Here is a 22708-nt window from a genome sequence, read left to right on the forward strand (position 1 = left end):
CCTAGCCAACAGGACCAGTGGTCAGGGATGATGGGAATTGTAGTCCCAAAACATCTGGAGGGCCGAGTTTGCCTATGCCTGTTTTTTTGCACCCTCTTCAAGGGCTTTTGCTTGGCTGGAATGTGTCCTCAAAACTCCAACCCTGGAGAGTTGTGTGTGAGTGTGTTTGTAGATAAACTAGCCTATGGTACAGAGGGAAAATTTGCATTCATTGCTTCGCTCCCTTTAGCCTCTGGTCTGCCCCCACTGCCTTGTGGCCCCCGGGAGATCATCCAGAAGGGACTGTGGCCCTCAGGCTTCCAAACCTTTCCTGCCCGTGTCCTAATGAGGCCCTGCTGCACATCCCCTCACCTGGGGTTGCTAAACCTGCCAAAGAGCGCAGGGGCTTGTCAGTACCAGCCCCACAGCTCTGAAACTCCAGAGAGCTCTGAAACTCCCTCTCCCTGCCGCCTTCCTGAAACTGATGAAAAGCGTCCCTTCCCCAAGGAAGCAGCTGGTTCCTGCTACGTCCTGTTGGTCAGCTGAACTCTGAAAGAACTGCCGCCGTTGCTGCCCTTTCCATCCCTTTGGGTGGTGAGATTTCCGCCAAGGACCACATACGGTTCCGTCATGCGTGTTGTAAATCGTAAATACCCGCCTGCAAGTTCAGCCCATGGGTCACTGCTGCTCACGTGGCGGAGATCCGTTTGGGGTGCCTTGGAGTATCCCCTCGGCACTGGCCCAGCCCTAGATCAGGGCATGCCAGGCCTTGCCCAGAGCTTGCCAACCCACATTCCTGGGCCCACTGGCTGGCATGTGCTCACAAGCCCATCCGAGGGCGGCCCCTAGTGGCAGAAACGCAATATGCCGCCTGCCTGGCGGGCAGCCCTTTTGGGAACAAGCAAAGACTCCGGAAAAAACAAACATTTTCCATTGGAGCGAAAACCTCTTTGGGTTGTACCCAATCTACCCAGGGCCGACCCACTGAGATCTAAGGAGCATGACTAGCTTAGACCTGTCAACTGCAGCAGGGTCTACTCGGAGTAAAACTCAGCTACCCTATCTGGGTTTTTTTTTAAAAAAGTGTCATCGTCCTCCTCCAAAAAAATCCTGGCTGCTTTTCGTTTGCTGTTTGCAAAGGCAAGGTTTGTTTCGTTTCCATGCCGTCTTATTCCGTCGTCGATTTTCATTTTTGAAGGTTGCAGATTTTAACACGCTGTCGCTCGTTATGCCGTCCACCGGCGGGGTGAGCATATCGATTGACGAAAGGCTTTTTAAACAAAGAGATGAAATGCTGCTGGCAGAATCTTGCAACGGAGCTTCTTGGGTTTCCAGCCTGGAACGTTCCCTTTCTGTACACTCTGCTAAATGGGCCTTTCCCTCCTGCGACCTCTTTTCGCTTACCTGGCTCCCAGGAGAGGCTGCATAAGCTGATTCTTCCAGCAGGAAGAAAGAGGGCAAAAACAGAGACACTTTAGCCAGGCCTCACACTAGCCTGCATCTCTGCAAAAGAACACTCCACCATGCCAAGTTAACATTGCCAGCCACACACAGAACACACACTGGGGGCTACTACCCCTGTTCTTGTTGCTCATCACCCCCAGCAACCCACCACCCACCTTTCCAGCTCTCCACTCTCTCTCTCCTTAAACCTCGCCCCCCCTCCAGTGTCCTCCCAGCCCCCTCTGTGCCCCTCCATCCTTGCTTCATCCACCCCTCTGCTGCCTCATCTTTCACTCCACCTTGCCCTCCCCGACTGGGGTTGTGACTCTGTGCGACGATAGCCTTGCATTCCTATACTGTATATATAGTGTAATAAGCAAAAATCTGCTCTTATTCCCTTATGGGGTACACAAGAGCCCTTACTGGGTTCTCCATCGGTCGGAGAATATAACAGAGGCCAACCAGATAATTTTGAGAAGCAAAGCCTTTATTTCTGCTGTTGCAACAGGGTACTTCCCCTCACACAAGAGAATCAAGGAAGGAACCCAGAACAAAAGAGAACCTCCACTTTTATCAGTTTTCCCATCACCAAGAAACACCCCCAAAATACATCATTCCTACATCACAGCTACATAATCAATACCTCACAAAAAAGGAGGGTTCAAGGTAAATCTGAGCACCTTTGACACCTCTCCTAGTCCTCCTCTTACCCCTCCCAGGTGTGAATTCCTAAACACAAAGAGAAATTAACAATAGGAAGATACTTAATTGGGTTTGATCACACACACACTCACACACACACACACACACACACACACACACAGCAAATGTGGCCCAGTGGATTCAGAGCTGGGAGAGACCAGGGTTTGAATCCTCCCACTCAGCCATGAAGCACCCTGGGTGATCTCGGGTCAGCCACTGTCTGTCAGTTAAAGCCTACTACCTCGCAGGGTGGGGCTGCTATTCGCCATTCCTAAACCGGCAGCCTTGCTGGGGTGTGACTTTGGTGGGGAACCCATGATGTCGTATGTCGTTAAGCAGAATGACAGGTTCTCAGGGCGCTGCCCGGCGCTGCTACAGTTTGGTTTTTCAACCTAGCTGTGGAGTTTATCCATTCAGTTCCGGAAGGAAGGTCAGTACTTTTCTGCCGCCTGACACACTCCAAGATGTAGACTGGTCTTCATCTTGCACCCAGATTAAGCCTCGGAATCCATTTTGGGATGTGCTTCCAAAAGATGCAGTTTAATAACCACAGAGCACCTCTGAGCATATGCAGAGTGCAGCGCCTGAGAGAACCCTAACCTGATGGGGGTGGAGTGAATGAAGGCACCTTTTATGTCACAGCAGAGATGGGAAACTTGTGGCCCGCCGGGAGCCCTTGGACTCCAACTCCTATCAGCCCCAGGCAGTGTGGCCCAATGGTCGGGGATGATGGGAGATGGAGTCCAGCAACATTTGAGGGGCGACAGGTCCCACAGCTGTCCTAGAGCAATCCTGTCCCAACCAGTCAGGGATCACATACAGCAATTGATAAAAAGCATTTAAACCATTTATCCATCAGAACAGCAGCAAGAAAACATCAAATAAAATTAACAACACACACACAAACACAGAATACAAGTCATCATAGCAAATTAAAGGGATAAAGGAGGGGAAAAAGAATAAAGATTGGGAAAAATTCAAAGATTATATAGCAAACTTTGTGGAGAATGCCGACCTCTCAAAACATTTATGAAGGCCCACAATAATGAATATCAAAATGCATAGTCAGGAATCAGGTATACATATGAGTAAAAGAACAAGAAAGGTGCAGTATGAGATTGGCTGGAAGCACTAAAGAGTGGGTGGAGGTTTGGGTGGTGGAGGGGAGCTTATCAGATTGTATTTTAGTTAATCAGTGTTAATTTTTGAATATTTTGTTTTTATTGATTTATTGATTATTGATTTATTGATTACTTTGAATCATTGTATGGCAATTTTTTGATTTATAATTTTTGTAAATTTTTGCAAAAAAAATCAAAATTATTTTTGTTAAAAAAAACCTGGTTTTGCTGTCTGCCTGGCACTGAAGAAAATGAAATAAAATAAGGAGATGTTAAAAAAAAATACAAGTCATCATAGCATTAGGTCATGTAAGGTGCATTGTGCCAAGGCAGATCATTGCTCCATGTAGCTCACTATTGTCTAGCCTCAGGAATGGGGGAAAGCTGTGTCCCTCCGGATGCTGCTGGACGAAAACTCCCATCATCCCTGACCATTGGCCCCTATTGGCTAGGGCTGATGGGAATAGAAGGAAGGCCTCTTGGTCTATGCTGATTGGCAGCTTTCCCCAGCCAATGGTGTCTGGTGCTCATTGGGGCTGGTGGGGCAGAAGGCAGGGAGCCTGACAGCAGGTGGCGCCAGAGCCAATGAGTGGCTGAGTCAACTCATTCTAGCTTGGTCCCCATCCTCCTTGTGTTCCGCAAGGGCAAAGCTGAGTATTAAGGTCATATTCACAAAACACTTTTTTCTTTTTAATTTTTATTGATGCTACAACAACAAAGAAAAAAACACACAAATACACAATTACACACATAAAAACATAAATACACACTTACACGCAAAAATAACAAGTGTAACATTTTCTTACCAAGCAATACAACATAAATTGGTCTTAGCACTCTAGACCCGACCTCCCATCTGTTCCATAATTCAGTTTCCTATTACTTATTGCCAATACACACCTTTTATCACAATTTAACATTCTCTTAATATGTTTTAACTCGTCTATCTAACTTGCAGTTATTACTGAAGTTCCTTGAACGCTGCAACAGTTATACTTTAAATACTCTTTGAAAACCTCCCATTTTGAAACAAATTCCTGTTTTGGTTTATTCTTTATTTATTTTTCTGATAGACGACCTAATTTAGCATATTATGTCAGCTTTTGGACCCATTCATGTATAGAGGGGATTTCAGTACTCTTCCATTTTGCTGCGATAAGAACTCTTGCTGCAAGAGTTCACAAAACACATTTAAAGTGCTACAATACCGCTTTAAACAGTCATGGATTCCCCCCAAATAATTCTGGGAGCTGTAGTTTGCTCTGGTTGCTGAGCGTTGTTCAGAGAATCCCTTCACAGAGCTACAATTCCCAGAGTCCACTGCAAATATGGATGGATTGCTGAACCACTCTGTCAACTGTTGCTCTGGGAAGGGAATAGCGCTGTCTCCTAATGACTCTCAGCATCCTTAATGAACTACAGTTCCCAGAATTCTTTAGGGTGAAACCATGACAGAGCCTCCTCCCACCATATGATAAAAAGAGTCGGCACTGAGCAAATACGGTACTTCCAGAGTGGTTGTTCCACAGTGGTGCCACCACAAAAAAGGCCCTGTCTCTGGTTGTCGGCATTGTATAATCCCCAAAGGTGGGAGTCTTTCTGCACACAACCTCAGGTGATGATCTTAGCAAGCGAGAAAGTTCATCTATGGGGAAATGCTGTCCTTCGTGAATTCCAAAACATCGCTCTTTTGTGTGGAATTCACGCCCCCACGGACCTACACCAGTCATAAAACCAATAGCAACAACTCCATCCAATATATAAAAACAAAATGATTAAGTCTATCGCCTCTTCCAGCGCCTGTCCCGTTTTAAAGGGAATTTGAAGTTTCCCATTTGCTATGGCCCCCGTCCGGGGGGATGCCTGTGCTCCCGCCTCTCCAATCCTCTGCGTACTTATTCACGGCATAAATCGGGATCTCCGTATCCTTTTCCGTCCCTGGCTGATGCTTCTTGGTGGTCGAGGTCTCTTCCTCGTCCTGGGGCAGTGGGTGGTGAAACTCCACCCCGAGCTCATACACAGCCGTCCCAATGGTGGCCCCCACCATCGGAGCCACGATCGGAACCCACCACCAGTAGTTTCCGGCACTGGAAAGATAAAGCAGAGTTGTGACTGGTGGCAGAGATGCGGCCATGTGGAGACAATTTGGAAAGGATATGGGTGTGTCACAGAATCATAGAATCACAGAGTTTGAAGGGACCCTGCGGATCATCTAGTCCAACCCCCTGCAATGCAGGATTTATTTATTTATTGCCCAAGGTGGGTCTCGAACCCACAACCCTGAGATTAAGAGCCTAATCCTCTACTGACTGAGCTATCCCAGCAGTAGCTCTATATGGAAACCCTCGCCCTTCATGCGTCATCACTACAGGTGCTGAGAAGTGCCCTCTGCATTTGAGCTCTTTGCTCTCCTACTTTTAATGCTCTCTGGGTTCTAGGAGAGGGTGGGTCTGGAATGCTTCCTAAAGACACTGTGTCCATCACCTGTCGCCCCTCTGGTGCTTAATCCTTCTTCCTCCTCTCCCATTATTTCCCAGCTTTCCCCCCTCATCCACCTCTGACCTGTGACCTCCCCCAACCCCCTGTTGTAATTCTGAACTGTCGCCTTCTTCTCTGGAAAGGTCAGGCTGGAGAGGCGGTCTCCACCATTCCTCCTCTGCGCAGTCCCTGACACGCACTCACATGCAACTGGGCACTGCCTCCTCGCCCCTCGTGCACCCACCTGAACACCTGGGGCCCCCATCCGGCCAGGTAGGTGAAGAGCCGCGGGCCCAGGTCCCGGGCTGGGTTGATGGCGCAGCTACAGTTGGCTCCCATTGCCAGGCTGAGAGCGGTGACTAGCAAGCCCACCCCCATGGGCTCCAGTCCATGTGGGATGCGCTTGTTGCGGGAGTCGATAATGGCCAAGATGCTCAATATCAACACCCCGGTGCCCAGGACCTGATGAGGGGAAGAGGGGGGAGGGAGGACAGGACATCAACCAAAGCACAGGGACATTGGAAACTACCTTAGACCAGGTCAAGCTATTCGTTTATCCAGGCCCCAGAGACTCAGCACCAGTCTGAGAAGGGCCTTCTCGGTAGTGGCACCCGCCCTGTGGAATGCCCTCCCACCAGATGTCAAAGAAATAAACAACTACACTGGACCCTCTAGTTACGTACTGCTCTGGATACGTAACTTTCGGGTTACAAACGCGGCAAACCCGGAAGTGTATCGCCATGCGCACATGCGTAGAAGCGTTCTCGTGTGCAAAAGCGGCACTTCTGCCTATGGACTTTTCGGGTTGCGGACGGAACAAATTTCATTCGTATCCGGAGGGTCCACTGTATCTGACTTTTAGAAGATATCTGAAGGCAGCCCTGTTTAGGGAAGCTTTTAATATTTGATGAATTGTTGTATTTTAATATTTTGCTGGAAGCTGCCCAGAGTGCCTGGGGAAACCCAACCGGATGGGCAGGGTATAAATAATAAAGGTAAAGGGACCCCTGACCATTAGGTCCAGTCATGACCGACTCTGGGGTTGCACGCTCATCTCGCATTATTGGCCGAGGGAGCCGGTGTATAGCTTCCGGGTCATGTGGCCAGCATGACAAAGCCGCTTCTGGCGAACCAGAGCAGCACATGGAAACATCGTTTACCTTCCTGCTGTAGTGGTTCCTATTTATCTACTTGCATTTTGACGTGCTTTCGAACTGCTAGGTTGGCAGGAGCTGGGACCAAGCAACGGGAGCTCACCCCGTCACAGGGATTCGAACCGCCGACCTTCTGATCAGCAAGCCCTAGGCTCAGTGGTTTAATATTATTAATATTATTACTTCACACCTGGAGGTGCCGGGGATTGAACCTGGGACCTTCTGCATGCAAGTCTGGTGCTCTAATCACTGAGCCATGGCAAATGTATTGAGGAGCAGCAGCAGAGCAATTGGACACACAGGACACACATCGCCCTGAGCGAAGGATGCCTCCGTCTCCAGGCAGCGCTGGGAGTTCTAGGGATGGCTGGCCCTACCTGGTCGAAGAAGCCGTTGCCAAGCGACAGGTAGGGAGCTGGGTAGGTGGCAAAGATGGAGGCGGTTTCTCTGGTTCCGGTGACCTCAAGGGTCCCGTTGCTGTAGCTGTGGATGGCGTCTGCAGAGAGAAAAACCAGGGGCCATGAGGCTTGATAGGAAGGAAAGCCAAAGGGGGAAAGGAGAGACGCAGCCCTCCTCCATCAGTTCAGCTAAGAAACCACCTTCATGTGATTCCTGCCCAGTTTACATTCCCAGCTGGTCATTATATTAGGACTACCATGTAACTTTGACATCTGATTCCACTGCATTTTTGTTCATCCTCTTCCCTCCTCATCCCTTTTTTTCCTTTTGTGCTGTGTCTCTTTAGATTGAAAGCCTGCAGGCAGGGATTCCCCCCCCCATGTGTCGTTGTTCTTACGCAGGGGTCAACAAACTTTTTCAGCAGGGGGCCGGTCCGCTGTCCCTCAGACCTTGTGGGGTGCTGGACTATATTTTGAAAAAAAAAATATATGAACAAATTCCTATGCCCCACAAATAACCCAGAGATGCATTTTAAATAAAAGCACACATTCTACTCATGTAAAAAACACCAGGCAGGCACCACAAATAACCCAGAGATGCATTTTAAATAAAAGGACACATTCTACTCATGTAAAAACACGCTGATTCCCGGACCGCCTGAGGGCCGAATTTAGAAGGCAGTTGGGCCAGATCCGGGTCCCGGTCCTTAGTTTGCCTACTCATGTTCTTAAGGGAGACTCTTTGGCAGAAGCGTTTTAAGTACAGTGGTACCTCAGTTTATTAACACAATTGGTTCCGGAAGTCTGTTCATAAACTGAAGCGTTCATAAACTGAAGCGAACTTTCCCATTGAAAGTAATGGAAAGTGGATTAATCTGTTCCAGACGGTCTGCGGAGTACTTAAACTGAAGCGTTCATAAACTGAAGCAAACTTTCCCATTGAAAGTAATGGAAAGTGAATTAATCCATTCCAGATGGGTCCGCAACGTTCGTAAACCGAAAATTCATAAACCGAGGTGTTCATAAACTGAGGTTCCACTGTAAATGAATAAATATGCTGTGAGCCTCGCCGCTTGCCATTTCACACCCTACGGCTGCCAAGGAATGCTTTTGGGCATCAATAGCAAACTTCGCAGTGCAATTATGGCTTTCCTAGTATATCTGGTATATCTTTAACCCAAAGATTGGCTTTTAAATCCGCGGAAGATGAGCTGGGCAGAGTCAATGAATATAGATGTGGCGAGGCAGGTGACTGTGTAATAAGCCGAGCTTGTGAAGTTTGGCAAGAAATGGGCCTCTTATTTTCCCCATCGTGAAAACACTGGGAGATAACATTACCGTAATAAAGCATGTAGACTGCGCCTGCGCCCAAAAAGGCTCCCATAGTCTGAATGACAGAGAAGATGGGCAGCTTCCACCATGGACATTGGCCAAGCAGACACATGGTGAGCGAAAAGGCTGGATTTAAGTGCCCTCCTGTAAGAGAGAGAGAATTGTAGAATTGTAGAATCATAGAGTTGGAAGGGACCATGAGGGACATCTAGTCCACCCCCCTGCAATGCAGGAATCTTTTTAGCCCAATGTGGGGCTCGAACGCACAACCCTGAGGCCAAGAGTCTCATGCTCTCCCGACCCCCGTGTTTGAAATCCTTTTTCCGTATGGTCTCTCGCTTCTGAAATTGCACTAGGCGATGCACATGCCCTTTGCAGCCATGAGGACTAGGAACTTAGGCTGCACATACACACCATGTACAGTGGTACCTCGGGTTAAGAACTTAATTCGTTCCAGAGGTCCGTTCTTAACCTGAAACTGTTCTTAACCTGAGGTACCACTTTAGCTAATGGGGTCTCCTGCTGCTGCCGCGCCGCTGCCGCGCCATTTCTGTTCTCATCCTGAGGTAAAGTTCTTAACCCGAAGTACTATTTCTGGGTTAGCAGAGTCTGTAACCTGAAGTGCTTGTAACCTGAAGCATTTGTAACCCGAGGTACCACTGTATTTAAAGCAAATTACTCCCCCTAAAGCAGGCATCCCCAAACTTCAGCCCTCCAGATGTTTTGGACTACAATTCCCATCATCCCTGACCACTGGTCCTGTTAGCTAAGGATCATGGGAGTTGTAGGCCAAAACATCTGGAGGGCCGCAGTTTGGGGATGCCTGCCCTAAAGAATCCTGGGAACCGCAGTTTGTTCAGGGCGCTGTGAATTGTAGCTCTGTGAGGGGTAGACGCCTCTCCGCTTGTGAGAGTTCACCCGTCGTTTCAGGCCTATATTTCGTTACAGCTTTTGTTACTCTTCGTGACCCCATGGACCAGAGCACGCCAGGCACTCCTGTCTTCCACTGCCTCCTGCAGTTTGGTCAAACTCATGTTACCGGTAGTACCGTAGCTTCCGTTACAGCAGTATAAGGACTTAAAGTTTGCATGTTTAAGAGCAGGCATAGGCAAACTTGGCCTTCCAGATGTTTTGGGACTACAACTCCCATCATCCCTAGCTAACAGGACCAGTGGTCAGGGATGATGGGAGTTGTAGTCCCAAAACATATGGAGGACCGAGCTTGCCTATGCCTGTTTAAGAGTAAGCAAATAAGGTAGGAAGCAAGCTGTTAGGATTGGGAAGGTGCAGTCTGTATGAAAATCAGCACTCTGTTGCCTCAGATTTGACCAGGCATAGCTTATGTACTGAAAGTCTGCATTTGCCAACAATATGAACTGGAAACTTGCTTCAAACAAACAAAAAATTTATCTCCAGGTCCCAGCCTGAAAACCCTGGGGAGACGATGCTAGTTGGTATAGATAATACTACACTCGCCTCTTCTTCTGAGTAGTGGTGCGAATCAGGCCCAGACAGAGAGAGCTAAGCATGTCAAAAGTTAGTGCCCATTAGAGACTGGTAGGGTGGAAGGCTGGGAGCCCAACAGCAGGTGGCGCCAGAGCCAATGACAGGCAGGGCCAGCTAATTCTAGATTTGCCCCATCCTCATCCTCCTCCCTTCTGAGTTTCTACAAGGGGCAAAACTAAGACTAAGGAAGAGGAAGAGGAGGAAGCTGGCAGGCAGGGCCACTCCGTGGAGCGATTGCAAGTAGGAAAGGAGGGAGGGAGGGGCCGCAGAACGAGGCTGGCAGGGCAGTGCCCCATGATTCCGAAGGGACACAACCTCCAGTGACCAGATCCCTCTTGGTAAAACTCCCTACCAGGACTTGATGGAAACAGCCCTTTGAAACCCAAGTGTTTGTTCCCTGCACCAGAGCCTCAGCAGGTACACTGCCACTGGCCATGGAGGCTCCATTGAGCCATCAGGGTTAATAATAACTGCTAATAACTGGCCATAAGGTGGCTGAGTCAAGCTCTGGATAGCTCCAGGAGCTAAGGTTGGCAGAGATAACAGGGACCAGAGGAGATAAGGAGCTTGCAGTCAACAGAAAGCAATCCCAGAGAATAAATCCTTGGCAAGCATCTCCACGTGGCTTCCAGGGCTCAGTCCTGCCCAGGTCTGGAAAGTGGTATCTGTTCAGAGGAAGGACAGGGGAAGCAGGACCAGCCCAGTCCCCAGCAGGCATCGCCATAAGTGATAGAGAAGAAATCTGATGCATGTCTAAAGGGGACCCAACTTCATTTGCATTTTCTGAAACAATGCACGAACCGGGACGCAGCCACCCTCTGAAGTTTGCACTTTGCTGAATTTTGCTTTGCAGCTCTCCAGCCAAGTCGGGTGTAAAAAAACACATATACAGGGGTAAAACGTGCATAAAACTGCATATAATAGCACATTAGGGGAGGTGGCTCTGCACAGATGTCTCTGTTAAGATGAAAGGCTCCAAAGGATAAAAAAAGAAGATGATGACTTTGACAATATACAGTGTTGCTTTAATTTCTTACGTGAATAAATCTAGCCGAACTCTAACTCCTCCATCAGCCCAGGGTATTTTCCGGAGGGACTCTATAAATTTGATACGCTTGACTTTCCATTGTTCGTTATTGCAACAGCTGCGTTGTTAATCTGATTATTGTTTGTTACTATGGACACACCCTCCGAGTGTCCCTATTTTCCAGGGACGTCCCTGATTTAGATAAGCCGTCCTGGTTTCTGATTTGATCCTGGAATGTTCCACTTTTCCTTAGGATGTCCCTATTTTCATTGGAGAAATGTTGAAGGGTATGGAGTTATCTGGCCCCCGAGTCGTCTGAAGGCAATCCTATATAGGGAAGAATTTTTTTTAATGTTTAATGTTTTATTATGTTTTAATACATGTTGGAAGCTGCCCAGAGTGGCCGAGGCAAACCAGTAGGATGTGTATAAATAATAAAATTATCATTATGGAATGGGACATCCCTATTTTCATTGGAGAAGTGTTGGAGGATATGAAGGGTTGTTACCTGCATATTCTGAAAAACCTTTCAATGAAAATATTTATCTATATTGAAAAAGATGTCTCTATCAGGCAAAATCATATACAAAATTCATACACAAAATTCAGAGAAAGGCAGAGCATTTCAAAGGATGGTTGTGTCTTGGCTACGGTACTGTTTCAGAAAGCACCACAGATGTAGGTTTTCCGCTTGTGATCTTTTTAACCCGCACAGTTTCAAGCCTAAATATTGTTCCAATAGTAAGGACTAGCAACTTGCTTATTCAAAAACAAAACAGATGGAAAGAAAGCCGCTATGATCAGGAAGCTGCAGCCTGAGTTCTGCATCTCAGATTCAGGGCCGGATTTAGGTTTGATGAGGCCCTAAGCTACTGGAGGTAATGTCCAGCTGTCCTTTGCAAACAACAGATTGTCGCTGTTTTTTGTGTTGAATATATGCTATGTGGTAACTTATGGACCTAATAGGTATCTAAAGCCATTTGCCACTGTTGCTGTATGTAGGTTTTATTTCATTTCTTTTTTATCTAATATTTTGGAAAGGTACATCCAGTTGTTTTTTTCCTTTAATTTTTTTTTGGGGGGGGGGCTAAGCTATAGCTTGTTTAGCTTATACGTAAAATCTGGCACCACACAGTTTTCACCAAGCTTAACTTGTGCCCTTGCCTTTGCAAAACAAACGAAACTAGAAATTTGCTTCTTCTTCTTTTTAAAGCATTTATAAGGAGATAAACACGGCAGCTCTCCCCCACATTTGCTCTAAATTTTGAGCGAGGCCTGGACCAAGTGCCCGCCCCATCCCTGGGGCTCGTGCACGAGAGAAGCTCCCCTTTCTCACCAGAGACTCCTCCCGAAACATGGATGGCTACCATCACAGCAATTCCACTTGCCAGGGCTGAGCTAAAATAGCCGCCCTTCGTCCCTTCGCTGGTGGTGGCCTGTGCAGATGCGCTCAGAGTAATCACCTAGGAAAGAGAGAGAGAGAAAATAAATAAATGGGGGGAAAGATCTTTGGGAGAATCTTTGCCCTGGGCCAGCCCTCCTGCCTCATGCCCACGTTGCCCCCCCCCCGGTGGTGATAGGAACCCTGTTTGCCCCGGCACCAATCATCTTCCATTTTCTGATGGTCATGGGGTGGAAGAGATGGGCTATGGCAGCGATGGTGAACCTTTTAGAGACCGAGTGCCCAAATGACAACCCAAAACCCACTTAAAGGTAAAGGTGAAGGGGCCCCTGACCATCAGGTCCAGTCGTGTCCGACTCTGGGGTTGCGGCGCTCATCTCGCTCTATAGGCCAAGGGAGCCAGCGTTTGTCCACAGACAGCTTCCGGGTCATGTGGCCAGCATGACAAAGCTGCTTCTGGCAAACCAGAGCAGCACACAGAAACGCCGTTTACCTTCCCCCCTATTTATCTACTTGCACTTTGATGTGCTTTCGAACTGCTAGGTGGGCAGGAGCTGAGACCGAGAAACGGGAGTTCACCCCGTTGTGGGGATTCGAACTGCCGACCTTCTGATCAGCAAGCCCTAGACTCTGTGGTTTAACCCACAGCGCCACCTGGGTCCCTTATTTATAAAAACCCACTTATATATCGCCAAACGCCAACATGGCAATTTAACCTGTATATCTTATTTCCCTCCCGTGTGTTTGACGTTTCTTCTTTATGACTGCTGTTGTCATAAATAACCCTTCATAAAAGTTATTGCATTACATTATTCATTAGATTATCTTTCCGTTGATATATAATGACAAGCTTAGTTGGTCTCTAAGGTGCTACTGGAAGGGTTTTTTATTATTATTTTGTTTCGACTATGTCAGACCAACACGGCTACCTACCTGTAAATATAATTTCATGGTATAACTCAGTGCTTTCTTTCTTTCTTTAAAAAAATGTTTAGGGGTACTCTGATTTTGGCTCAAGAAAATCACCACCGGGGGAAAAGAAATACAGTGAATTTCTTATCCAGTTAAATTCACAAAACGTTTAGGGGTATGCGTCCCCCTGTGTCCCCGGGGGGGGGGGGGGAAGCACAGGTATTACTCCCAAACAAAGTGGTGTTAATGAGCCATCAAACCTCGGAAATACATTTTTTCCCCAGAAGGTTCCACCATTTTGGCCACTAGTGTACATTGGAGGGCTAAGAGCCTCCCTCTCCCAATTGTTAAAATAAGATCATAATGGTTGTCTGTGTGTGATACATATATCAATAAACAAATAAATAAACTCAGCCAGATGGGCAGGGTATAAATAATATATTTATACCTGCTGGCGTGCCCATGGTGCCCTCTCTGGCAAGCATGCCATAGGTTCGTCACCACTGGGCTATGGGGTCCTGGATTTTGGTTGCCAATAATAAATGATAATAATTTTATTATTTATATGACACCTATCACACTAAAACGTCGGCCCAGCCACTCTGGGCTGCTCCCAACAAAACACACTAAAACGTCAACCATTAAAACCTTCTCTGAACAGCGCTGCCTTCTGATGTCTTCCAAATGTCAAATTGTTGTTTAATCAGGACTAGGGAGTCATACCCCCCCCCACACACACACCTGCCTGCTCCCTGTCTCCCAGAAACCATATTTCTGTCTTGTCAGGATTCAACCATTGACCACCACCCATCCTCCAACCATCACAGCCAACCCATCAGAACAATGGTCGTGGTGTAGGGATGGGGCAAGATTTGGTATTTCAAGTTGAATTGATCCAATCGGAACGCTCCAAAACGGTATGGGAACTGGTATCTCTCAAAATCCCGGACAAACCATCGCTCCAAAATTAAAGCTTTAAAAATGTACCTATTACACGGGTGTCAAACACAAGGCCCGGGGGCCAAATCCGGCCCGCCAGACCTCGTCATGTGGCCCGCCGAGCGCCCCAGCCAGCAGGACCCAGCAGCGGGACCTTGCTGCTGAAGCGCCATGCGACAAAGCGCCGACAAACAACTGGGGCGGGGGGGGGGGTAGAAAGGCGGCCAGAGCAGCCTTCTCTCCCTCTCCCTCTCCCTCTCCCTCTCCCTCTCCCTCTCCCTCTCCTCAGAAACATAGGATGCTGCTTTATACTTCTGGCCCTTAAACCCTGGAACCAGGAGAGCAGCTCCAGTGAGTCAACCTCAGCCAGTCCCTTTGGTGAAGGGTGGTGGCTCACTGGCAGAACATCTGTCCTGCATGCAGAAGGACCCCAGCATCTCCAGGTACTAGTAGCTCTGCAAAGGTCCTGCATGAAACCCTAGCGAGCCTCCACCACCCAGTGCAGTTACCAAAAATCATTTTTCAATAAATTGTACAATAATTGTACATTTGAATATCTACTTGCCATTATTCTGACTATGTTTCTGCTTTCAGAGCTAGTTATTACTTACATTATTACAAAAAACAGTAATAATTGAATGCAGTGACAATAATTTATGATGATAAAGAGTGGACACATAGTCCTACAGATACAACCGGCCCTTTGAGGGTGACCAAACTGCTGATGCGGCCCCCGATGAATTTGAGTTTGACACCCCTGACCTATTAGAAGCCATGCAAAAAAAAAAAAAAAGAATCTGAGGAGTGCAGTCGCCGACAAGGAAGTTAAAAAGGTAAAGGGACCCCTGACCATTAGGTCCAGTCGTGACCGACTGGGGTTGTGGCGCTCATCTCGCTCTATTGGCCGAGGGAGCCGGCGTACAGCTTCCAGGTCATGTGGCCAGCATGACTAAGCCGCTTATGGTGAACCAGAGCAGCGCACGGAAACACCGTTTACCTTCCCGCTGTAGCGGTACCTATTTACCTACTTGCAATTTGACATGCTTTTGAACTGCTAGGTTTGCAGGAGCTGGGACCAAGCAACGGGAGCACACCCCGTCGCGGGGATTCAAACCGCCGACCTTCTGATCAGCAAGCCCTAGGCTCAGTGGTTTAACCCACAGCGCCACCTGCGTCCCCAGCAAAATCGGGGGGGGGGAGGCTTACTTCTGAGTAAAGAGCATGGGGTGGAGAGGCTTGGCGATGAGCCTATTATTATTATTATTATTATTATTATTATTATTATTATTATTCATTATTTCCAGGGCTATCTCCCTGGAGCACCTTCCAATCAAGGGAACCTGAACTCCCGAACTATTTTTTGCATTCCAGAAGAGGTGGAAAACAAGCCTTTTGGACCCTGAACTTTGCCCCTCTGGCTCGCCCGCCCCAGGGTCAGGTCCAATGCAATTAAGCGCCCATTGCCCATGAAGGAAGGTCCAGCATTAACAGCAAGGCATCAAAGCGTGACAGGTAGCCAGGGCAGGGAGACCGAGGGTGTCTGGCTCAGAACCCAGGAGTCCTGGTCTCTCGAGCCCCATTCCTAAAAGCATGTCTTCAGAGACAGAACTCGGATCCAGATGTTGCAAACAGCCAACCTGCAGTGGCATGTAGCAGCAAGAGCATTAACATCACCTGGAAAAAAAAACAACCCCAGGGCAATTGATGAACTCCTACGGCTCCCTGGGTGATTACGGGGATTTCAAGTTTTCTATTTATTTGGCGATGGGTTAGCAGGGAGGACGTCAGAGAATCCGCTGGGCTGTAGTTTTGGATTGTCCTTTGGGAGCGTGGCTGGTTGTGTGTATGTTGTCACGGTGGACTCCTGTACGTATATCATTTTCGCTCCCACCAAAGGCCAACCTACGCCTGGGCTCTAGGAGGTCACATTGCAGGTAGGAAAGATGGAGAAATGGGATAGGGAGCCGTCATGCCGGCACTGACTAGTCATCTTGACACCGATACCAGGGGAGATCCTATGATGGATAATTAAACAGATAATTGGTCGGTGAGCAGTCAGGAAAGGATGCCGGGAGCATGGGTTTCTCAAAAACAAGTCATGCCAAATGAATCTCGTTTCTCTTATTTATAATTACAAGTTTCGTGGATCATAGGAATTCTGTGGACATAGTGTATCTTTATTTCAGTTAGGCTTTTGACAAAGTCCCCCATCATATTTTTGCGGAGAAGCTGGTAAAATGTGAACTGGACGAGATAACCGTTAGATGGATTTGTAGCTGGTTGACCGACAGAACCCAAAGACTGCTCACGAATGGTTCTCCATCATCCTGGGGGGAAAGTGACAATGGGAGCACGCCACAGATGATACCAAACTGGGAGGCTAATGCTGCAGAAGACAGAATCGGGTTTCGATATGGCCTTGACAGATTGGAGAACTGGGCTCAAGCTAACAAAACGGATTTCAACAGGGACGAATGTTAAGATTCTGCACTTAGGCAAGAAGAACCAGCTGCACAAATATAAGATGGCGGACACCTGGCTTGCCAGTAGTACAAGTGACAAGGATCTAGGGGTTTTAGTAGACCGCAAGCTGAACATTAGTCCACAGTGTGATGCAGCAGCAGCAGCAGCAGCAAAAAAAGAGAGCTAATCCTATTCTAGGCTGCATCAACAGGAGTCGAGTGTCCAGATCAAGGGAAGTCACAGTCCCACTCTATTTTGCCTTGGTCAGACCACACCTGGAGTCCTGTGCCCAGTTCTGGGTGCCACAATTTGAGAAGGAGATTGAGAAACTGGAAGGTTTGCAGAGGAGGGCAAGCAAGAGGATCCAGGGCCTGGAAACCAGGCCTTATGAGGAATGGTTGAGGGCGCTGGGTACGTTTATCTTGGTAGAGACTGAGAGGAGCTATGATAGCCATCTTTCAATATATACAGGACCGTCACATGGAAGATGGAGCAAGCTTGTTTTCTCCTCTTTGGACCTAAACCAGGCACCCCCAAACTGCGGCCCTCCAGATATTTTGGCCTACAACTCCCATGATCCCTAGCTAACAGGACCAGTGGTCAGGGATGATGGGAATTGTTGTCCAAAACATCTGGAGGGCCGAAGTTTGGGGATGCCTGACCTAAACCAATGGCTTCAAGTTACAAGAAATGAGATTGTGACTAAACATCAGGAAGAACTTTCTGACAGTAAGAGCTGTTCAACCGTGGAGCGGACTTCTTTTAAAGGTGGCAGTGGACTCTCCTTCCTTGGAGGTTTTCAAACAGAGGTTGGATGGCCATCTGTCATGTATGACCTAACTGAGATTCCTGTATTGCAAGGGGTTGGACTAGATGACCCTCGGGGTTCCTTCGAATTATTCAATCCTATGGTTCCAGCCCTCATAGCTCTACACAGAAGTCAAACTTAAACAGGAACATAGCAAGCCACCTTCTACCAAGTGAGACGATTGGGCCCATCCAGCTCAGTACTGTCTACACTGGCAGGCAGCAGCTCTCCAGGGTTTTCAGACAGCAGCCCTGCCTGGAGTTTTCAGGGATTGAATCTGGAAAAAGCAGGTGCTGTACCACTGAGCAAACACCAGCCCTTCTCTGCAACATAGGGATATAGGGATGGTGTACCAGCTCAGACCCACTGCTTCTTCTAGCTTAGCACTGCCGACACTGACTGGCAGTGGCTCTCCAGGGCTTAAATCAAGGGTGAGGGTCCTCTCCCCAGCCCTGACTGGACTGAACCTGGGGCCTTCTGCATGCAAGACAGGTGTCCTACCCCTGAGCTGCAGGTGCTTTTCCATCTACCGTTTTTCCCCCGCCCCGAAACCAGCAAATATTTGCAACTTACGATCAACATGAAGACCCCCAGGAGCTCTGCGAGGCACTGGCGAATTAGGTGGCTGCGGAGACGGAGGCTGGCTTGCGCTCTGGCTAAGAAGCGGGTGTAAATCATCGCCAGCTGGGAGAGAAAGCTTTCCGAAGGCAGATCAGAAATACAGGTGTGTGTGTATCTGCAGGAGAGTTGCTCTCGGGCTACCGGTGGTAATAACTAATTATTATCAGAACTCGTTGCTTAATTGCCCAGGCAAGTTGTGTAAGAAGGGAGCACGGCACCACGCAAGCGAGAAAGAAGGGCATGGATCCCTGCGGCACCGCCTCTCCCCAGAGTTGGAATTATGACCCCTGTTGTCATCAGTGAGAGGCATGCTTGACCCATGCCAGTGCCACAGGCACGGTGAGGCTCTGCTGGACTTTTGCACATGCCCTTGCAATAACGTAGGGAGAGAGCCAGCTGGATCAGGCCAATAGACGCCCCCCCCTTGTCCAGCATCCCTGTTCTCGCTAGACAGATGCCCCAGTGGGAAACCTGCAAGCAGGATTCGAACCCAAGAGCCCTCTCCCCTCCTGCGCTTTCCAGCAACTGGTATTCAGAAGCATCGCTGCCTCGAACTGTGGAGGGAGAGCACAGCAGCTGTAACTAGAAGCCATGGATATATTCTCTGTGAATTTGTCCAATCCTCTTTGAAAGCCATCTGGGTTAGTGGCCATCCCCGCCTCTTGTGGCAGTGAGTCCCACAGTTTAATCATTTTATCTTTTATCTGTATTGACTCTTCCAACAGTTTTTGACTTTTTAATGGTTTTATTGACGGTTTTATGCTTTTATTGCGATAAACCGCTTGGATATATTTTTTTATGATATAGCAGCATACTTTTTTTTTAAAAAAAAACAACATTCTAGTGTTATGAGAAGAGAGGGAGAAAAAGTCTACTTTCTCCATGCATGGTGTAATTTTGTAAACTTCTATCGCGTCATCCCTTACCTACCCTTTCTCTCCCAGGGACATCTCTCCATCCCCTTGATCAGGGGTCAGCAAACTTTTTCAGCAGGGGGCCGGTCCACTGTCCCTCAGGCCTTGTGGGGGGCCGGACTAGATTTGGGGGGGAGAGGAATGAATGAATTCCTATATATAATTCCCCACATATAACCTAGAGATGCATTTTAAATAAAAGCACACATTCTACTCATGTAAAAACACCAGGCAGGCCCCACAAATAACCCAGAGACGCATTTTAAATAAAAGGACACATTCTACTCATGTAAAAACACACTGATTCCCAGACCGTCTATGGGCCGGATTGAGAAGGTGATTGGGCCAGATCCGGCCCCCAGGCCTTAGTTTGCCTACCCATGCCCTTGATGGTTTCGCTTGCCCTTTCCTGAACTTGTCCTCACTCTACAATATCCCTTTTATTGTGGTCCACTGAGGGTGCCAATTCAGGTGTGGTGGTGCACAAACTGTCCTGTGTCCTGTGTACCCATTTCCCCTTTCTTGTGTACACAACACACAGACACACAAAGAACACGAAAACATAACCTGGCCCGGCCAGAGAAGGGCACATCTCAGCCAAGAGCTTGGCGGTACAAACAAAATGGCCGCACTCTGGTCAAGGGGAATGTTGGTTGACCGATGGTTTCTTCCTGCCTTTTTCTTCCTAACTGAACACCTGCTTTCATCTCAAGCTGTGTGTGTGTGTGTGTGTGTGTGTGTGTGTGTGTGTATTATTAAAGATTTTCTTGATTTACAAAAATATGTGCAATGTCTCAAGCAGCGCAGGGAATTGTCTCCAACTAAGTTCTGCTTAAGAGTAGATCACGGAATATGCAGAGATGCCAAGACTGACAGCTCTGATAAGAGACACAAATCTATAATCTTTCAAGGAGGGCAGAAAACTTTTTCTAGTCTCTTTAAAAAAGTAATTTCCCTTACACGAAATCCACGGCAGGATTTGAAATTTGAGGCGGGAAATAGCAAAATATATCAAGAAACCTGTTAAGAGGATGAAACTGGAAACGATGGGATTTCAAGACACAATTGTATGCAACTGTGATTATAAACTTTGAGGATGAGCAGAAAGTCGTTTTTTATTGTAGAATAACTATTCAGTGATCAAATGTAACTTTGAACCTTGAAATAAAAGAAAAAAGAAATCTGGGGAGGGGGAGGGAGAGTAGACCCACAGGAATTATTCTGGTATCGCAAACATTTTGTAAAGGTTATATTTAAAGAAACGGACAGTAGGTGGAATATAAAGGTTTTATTTTTGCAGTTTGCCTCCGGGCACTTCTATAGGATGATGGTATGCAGAGTCGCGTGGGCCGAGGACAAAGATGGCAGCCGTCCTTGCTGGCTGGGAAAGGTTCCCCACACCTGCTGTCAGAGCTTGGAGGAAACTTGAGTCACTGTTGTTGTTGTTTAGTCATTTAGTCGTGTCCGACTCTTCGTGACCCCATGGACCAGAGCATGCCAGGCACTCCTGTACAGTATTCCACTGTCTCCCGCAGTTTGGTCAAACTCATGTTCGTAGCTTCGAGAACACTGTCCAACCATCTCGTCCTCTGTCGTCCCCTTCTCCTGGTACCCTCAATCTTTCCCAACATCAGGGTCTTTTCCAAGGATTCTTCTCTTCTCATGAGGTGGCCAAAGTATTGGAGCCTCAGCTTCACGATCTGTCCTTCCAGTGAGCACTCAGGGCTGATTTCCTTCAGAATTGATAGGTTTGATCTTCTTGCAGTCCATGGGACTCTCAAGAGTCTCCTCCAGCACCATAATTCAAAAGCATCCATTCTTCGGTGGTCAGCCTTCTTTATGGTCCAGCTCACACTTCCATACATCACTACTGGGAAAACCATAGCTTTAACTATACGGACCTTTGTTGGCAAGGTGATGTCTCTGCTTTTTAAGATGCTATCTAGGTTTGTCATTGTTTTTCTTCCAAGAAGCAGGTGTCTTTTAATTTTGTGACTGCTGTCACCGTCTGCAGTGATCAAGGAGCCCAATAAAGTAAAATCTCTCACTGCCTCCATTTCTTCCCCTTCTATTTGCCAGGAGGTGATGGGACCAGTGGCCATGATCTTGGTTTTTTTGATGTTGAGCTTTAGACCATATTTTGCGCTCTCCTCTTTCACCCTCATTAAAAGGTTCTTTAATTCCTCCTCACTTTCTGCCATCAAGGTTGTGTCATCTGCATATCTGAGGTTGTTGATATTTCTTCCGGCAATCTGAATTCCGGTTTGGGATTCATCTAGTCCAGCCTTTCGCATGATAAATTCTGCATATAAGTTAAATAACTTGAGTCACTCAAGTTAGTAACTTGAGTCACTAACTAAATACAAGTTTGGAAGGACTCCAAGGTCAGATCCAGGGAGGAGACTCCGGGGAGACATTAAATTTGCCAAGAGGGCAATTAACGAGGGCAAAGGATGAGGACCTGCCATTCGGCAGGAGAGACTGGTTTTGTGGGAGGGAACAAGTGTATTTAGACAAGGGATGGGGAAAATCTCGGGTCTGGAGGTATGGTGCATCTCTCCATCTTTACCTGGCCAGACAGACTCTCCCTAGGCCCCGCCCCCTCTTCTCAGGCCCCGCCCCCTCTTCAGCCCTTCCTCGCTTGTTCTTGCCTGGCTGGCAGGGGCGTAGCGAGGCACCGCGACACCCGGGGCGGCAAATTGCCATGCACCGGGGGGGGGGGCGATGTCGCTACGTAACGATGCATGCATTGCTACATGGCGGGGTATCGCTGCCTCCCCGCTCCTCCAAAGCCGCGTGCCTCCAGCTACAAAACTCCAGGTAGAAAGCCCACCACGCTGAGCGGGCTTTCTACCTGGAGTTTTGTAGCTTAAGGCACCCCGCTGCGCATGCGCGTTACGTAGCGGGGTATCGCCGCCCCCGGCGACTCCAATCCGCGTGGTGCACCTCCGTGACTCCCAAGCTTGGAGCAGACTTTTTACCGGGACACTGGAGGCTCGGCTTGGGAGTCCAGTGGCACACACACACACACACCCAGAGTGGAACCCGGGGCGTACTGCCCCCATCACCTCCATTGCGACGCTCCTGCTGGCTTGAATGTGCCCTTGAAACCTGACCGTGCCTCTTGCTTCGCTGGGTGGAGGATTGGAAAAGGGTGTAGTGTGTACCGAAAACAGCCTGCCAAGGTGAACTTTGAATTTTTGTTCCACCCACTTTTGCCTCGGGCCTCGTCCACCACTGGTAGCTGTCTCCTCCTGCCCCAGGTGCAGAGCCTAAGAAGAGCTTGCTGGATCCAGCCAATGGCCCACCGAGCCCTACCAGTGGCCTGTAGGAAACACTCAAGCAGGGCCTGAACAAAACTCTCCCCGCCTGCGGTTTTCAGAAACTGGTAGACCGAAACTTTGCTGCCTCCAAATGTGGAGGCAGAGTGAAATCATTGTGGCTGGTAGTCACTGAGAGCCGCACCTTTCATGAATTTGTCCAGTCTTTCTTTCTTTCTTTCTTTCTTT

The 22708-nt window shown here is 48.1% G+C and overlaps 1 protein-coding gene across 1 annotated transcript; it reads right to left on the reverse strand.

Moving 5' to 3' along the window:
• Nucleotides 1-3959: 3959 nt before the first annotated feature.
• Nucleotides 3960-18526, reverse strand: AQP10 (aquaporin 10). Its single transcript, XM_035099381.2, has 6 exons — nucleotides 18238-18526; nucleotides 12477-12603; nucleotides 8614-8751; nucleotides 7255-7373; nucleotides 5968-6185; nucleotides 3960-5332 (listed from the first exon to the last, which is right to left on the reverse strand). The coding sequence occupies exons 1-6, from the start codon at nucleotides 18340-18342 to the stop codon at nucleotides 5056-5058; spliced, it is 984 nt and encodes a 327-aa protein (XP_034955272.1). The 5' UTR covers nucleotides 18343-18526; the 3' UTR covers nucleotides 3960-5055.
• Between the last annotated feature and the right edge of the window lie 4182 nt (nucleotides 18527-22708).

This window comes from Zootoca vivipara, chromosome 17 (assembly GCF_963506605.1).
Source record: "Zootoca vivipara chromosome 17, rZooViv1.1, whole genome shotgun sequence".
NCBI classification, from domain to species: Eukaryota; Metazoa; Chordata; class Lepidosauria; order Squamata; family Lacertidae; genus Zootoca; species Zootoca vivipara.

What these genes read in the sequence shown, in the direction of transcription:
- AQP10 (XM_035099381.2), bottom strand. Translation starts at nt 18,342, where the DNA reads ATGATTTACACCCGCTTCTTAGCCAGAGCGCAAGCCAGCCTCCGTCTC. An exon ending in TGGGGGTCTTCATGTTGATC is followed by an intron (nt 12,604 to 18,237) that starts GTAAGTTGCAAA and finishes TCTCTTTCCTAG; the next exon opens with GTGATTACTCTGAGCGCATC. An exon ending in AGTCTACATGCTTTATTACG is followed by an intron (nt 7,374 to 8,613) that starts GTAATGTTATCT and finishes TTCTCTCTGCAG; the next exon opens with ACGCCATCCACAGCTACAGC.